Consider the following 2,891-nt stretch of genomic DNA (forward strand, 5'->3'; position numbering starts at 1 on the left):
TGGTACAGGTTGGGAGCCCCCGCAGTACTCTCTGGTACTTTTATCTACTATAACTCTCGGGCAACAATCCTAGATTCTCCACTAGTACGCGAACGTCTCTAGCGTAAGAGGTTTTTTTCTCACCTAGGTATCCCCAATACTAGGTACAGTGATGACCCAGAGCAGACGACCCGACACTCTTCCAATTCAAGTATGAAGTAGCTGATAAGACTTAAAAATGGTTACAAAAGCCTGCGCAGGCGTAGCGAAGCCTTACCGGTCCGGGAGACGCTGCTGTAAAGGAAGGGTGAGCGGGAGGTTTAAATAGCTGACTGCAGTCCTCTGACTGGCTGCGCGACTCGCCGCATGCGCGCAGCTCGCAGGCACAGCCTCAGAGGATCTTCCACGCATGCGCGGGATCCCGGATATGAATCAGGTTGGTAGGAAGCGTGCGTTGCGGAGCAATGGCGGCGCTCACAATTGCGGCTGGTACCGGCAATTGGTTTTCGGCTTTGGCGCTCGGGGTGACTCTCCTCAAATGTCTTCTCATCCCCACCTAGTAAGGGACTCGTACGGCCAGGGACTGGGCGGGGGAGGCCCCGCGGTCTGTCAGGGCGGGAGAGAAAGGTGGGGATATCCCTGGGTATGAAGAGAGGGAACTTTAGGTTGTGTTTGTCGCTACCCTGTCTTTGCTAAGCTTTCCATTTCGTCGGTTGTTACTTGACTTCGTCCCAACTGGCTAGTTTCAGACCTGGCGCTGTCTGATTTGGAGCAAGTCACTTTAACGCTTATGAGCCACAGGGTCCTCATCCTTAATATTCCACCAGCCATTAAGCCAGTATATATAGAGAGTGAGAGAAAGAGACAGTCTTGCCCTGTTGCCCAGGCTAGAGTGCAGTGGCGCGATCTTGGCTTGCTGCAATCTCTGCCTCCCAGGTTCAAGCGATTCTTCTGCCTCAGCCTCCCAGGTAGCTGGGATTGTAGGCACCCGCCACCGCGCCAGGCTAATTTTTGTATTTTTAGTAGAGACGGGGTTTCACCACGTTGGCCAGGCTGGTCTCGAATCCCTGACCTCGTGATTCACCCCCCTCGGCCTCCCAAAGTGCTGGGATGACAGGCTTGAGCCACCAATCTCAGTCCATTCAGCAAGTATTATCAGATGCCTGAGGCTCCAGATACCATTCTAACTCGCGGAGATGGGGTGGTGAGCAAGACTTACTGGTCCCTGCCCTCTGTGGTGTTGGTGAGCAGAGCTAGACAAACAGGAAAGCTTCAGATTGTGATAAAAGAAATAGAGGGTAACTGTCTGGGTGCTACTCCTTTAGAAGGTGTTAAGTTAAAATTCCAAAAATGGAAAAGAATAAGCCATGTGAAAAGCAGTTCAGGCATAGGAAAGAGTAAATTCAAAGGCCCTGAGAAATGTCAGGGTAGGAAAGAAGTCAGAGCATTCTAGGAACAGAAAGTGGCCCTTGTGGCTGCAGAGCATTGAGGGAGAGGAGTGGCACAGGATGGGGTACAGAGGGGACAGATAACACAGGGTTACGAAGACCATAATTACACTGCTGTGTAAAAACATGGATGTAGGGCTAAGACTGAAAGCGTGGAAACCAAGAAGCAACCATCAAATGGTGGTGTGTATACAGTAGGTGCTCAATAGTTATTAATATTAGCTTCTGCCTTCCCCTCATCCTTCCTCTTTTCCCTTTTTCTTCCTCATCCCTTTTCTCCATTCCTTCCACTTCCTCCCACTTCCTAGGTTAGGGTTTGTTTTATTGATATTCTTTGATTTAGGCTCTTGGTGATCACTTGTTGAGTATGGGAGAGTCATATGTATAGAATGTAGGCCCATACTGATGTATGTATATTACTGATGTAATCATATAATTGGAATATAGAATAAGCAAAATGATTAACTGTGTAGACATGTAGATTAAGCAAAATGATTAACTGTGCATAAGGAGACATATCTTGCTTCAGTTGCTTCAGGGTAGAAATATATTCTCAGAGTTGTTATTTTTTGTTTGTTTGTTATTATTATTTTTTGACACAGTCTCACCCCACTCTGTCACCCAGGCTGGAATGCAGTGGCACAGTCTCGTCTCACTGCAATCTCTGCCACACAGGTTCAAGGGATTCTCCTGCTTCAGCTTCCAGAATAGCTAGGATTGCAGGTGTGCACCACCACCACGGCCAACTAATTTTTGTATTTTTAGTAGAGATGGGGTTTCACCATGATGGCCAAGCTGGTCTCAAACTCCTAATCTCAGCCCGCCTTGGCCTCCCAGTGTTGGCATTACAGGTGTGAGCCACTGTGCTTGGCCAGAGTTGTTATTTTGAACACTGCTCTTGGTCCAGATTAAGAATGTATGTAGACCGTGCTTAGTGGCTCATGCCTGTAATCCCAACACTTTGGGAGGCCAAGGTGGGCAGATCACGAGATCAGGAGTTCAAGACCAGCCTGACAAACATAGTGAAACTTCATCTCTACTACAAATACAAAAATTAGCCAGGTGTGGTGGCACTTGCCTGTAGTCCCAGCTACTCAGAAGGCTAAGGCAGAAGTATAGAATCGCTTGAACCTGGGAGGCATAGGTTGCAGTGAGCCAAGATCGTGCCACTGTACTTTAGCCTGGGCGATAGAGCGAGACGCCGTCTCAAAAAAAAAAAAAAAAAAAAAAAAAGTATGTGTATAGCACTCGCTTTGGCAGCACATGTACAGGAATACCTCATTTTTTAAACTTTGCTTTATTGCACTGCACAAGTACTGCATTTTAATTTTTTTACAAATTGAAGGCTGTGGTAGCTCTGCATTGAGCAACTCTGAATGCCTGCTGACGTAACATCTATTCTGCAGCCAGTTGAGTAGTTGATTTTTTTTTTTTTTTTTTGAGACAGGGTGTCACTCTGCCACT

General features: G+C 47.3%; 1 protein-coding gene across 2 annotated transcripts in view; it reads left to right on the forward strand.

Moving 5' to 3' along the window:
- The first annotated feature begins 380 nt into the window (after positions 1 to 380).
- Positions 381 to 2,891, forward strand: part of ALG8 (ALG8 alpha-1,3-glucosyltransferase) — a 40,993-nt gene continuing 38,482 nt past the window's right edge. Inside the window, exon 1 of one of the 2 annotated variants that reach the window (XM_017518692.2) lies at positions 381 to 538. In XM_017518692.2, coding sequence (XP_017374181.1) covers positions 444 to 538 — 95 coding nt within the window. In that variant the 5' untranslated portion in view covers positions 381 to 443. The remainder of the gene's footprint in view (positions 539 to 2,891) is intronic. The other variant, XM_037734975.1, reaches the window with a different exon arrangement.

This window comes from Cebus imitator, unplaced genomic scaffold (genome assembly GCF_001604975.1).
Source record: "Cebus imitator isolate Cc_AM_T3 unplaced genomic scaffold, Cebus_imitator-1.0 Scaffold698, whole genome shotgun sequence".
NCBI classification, from domain to species: domain Eukaryota; kingdom Metazoa; phylum Chordata; class Mammalia; order Primates; family Cebidae; genus Cebus; species Cebus imitator.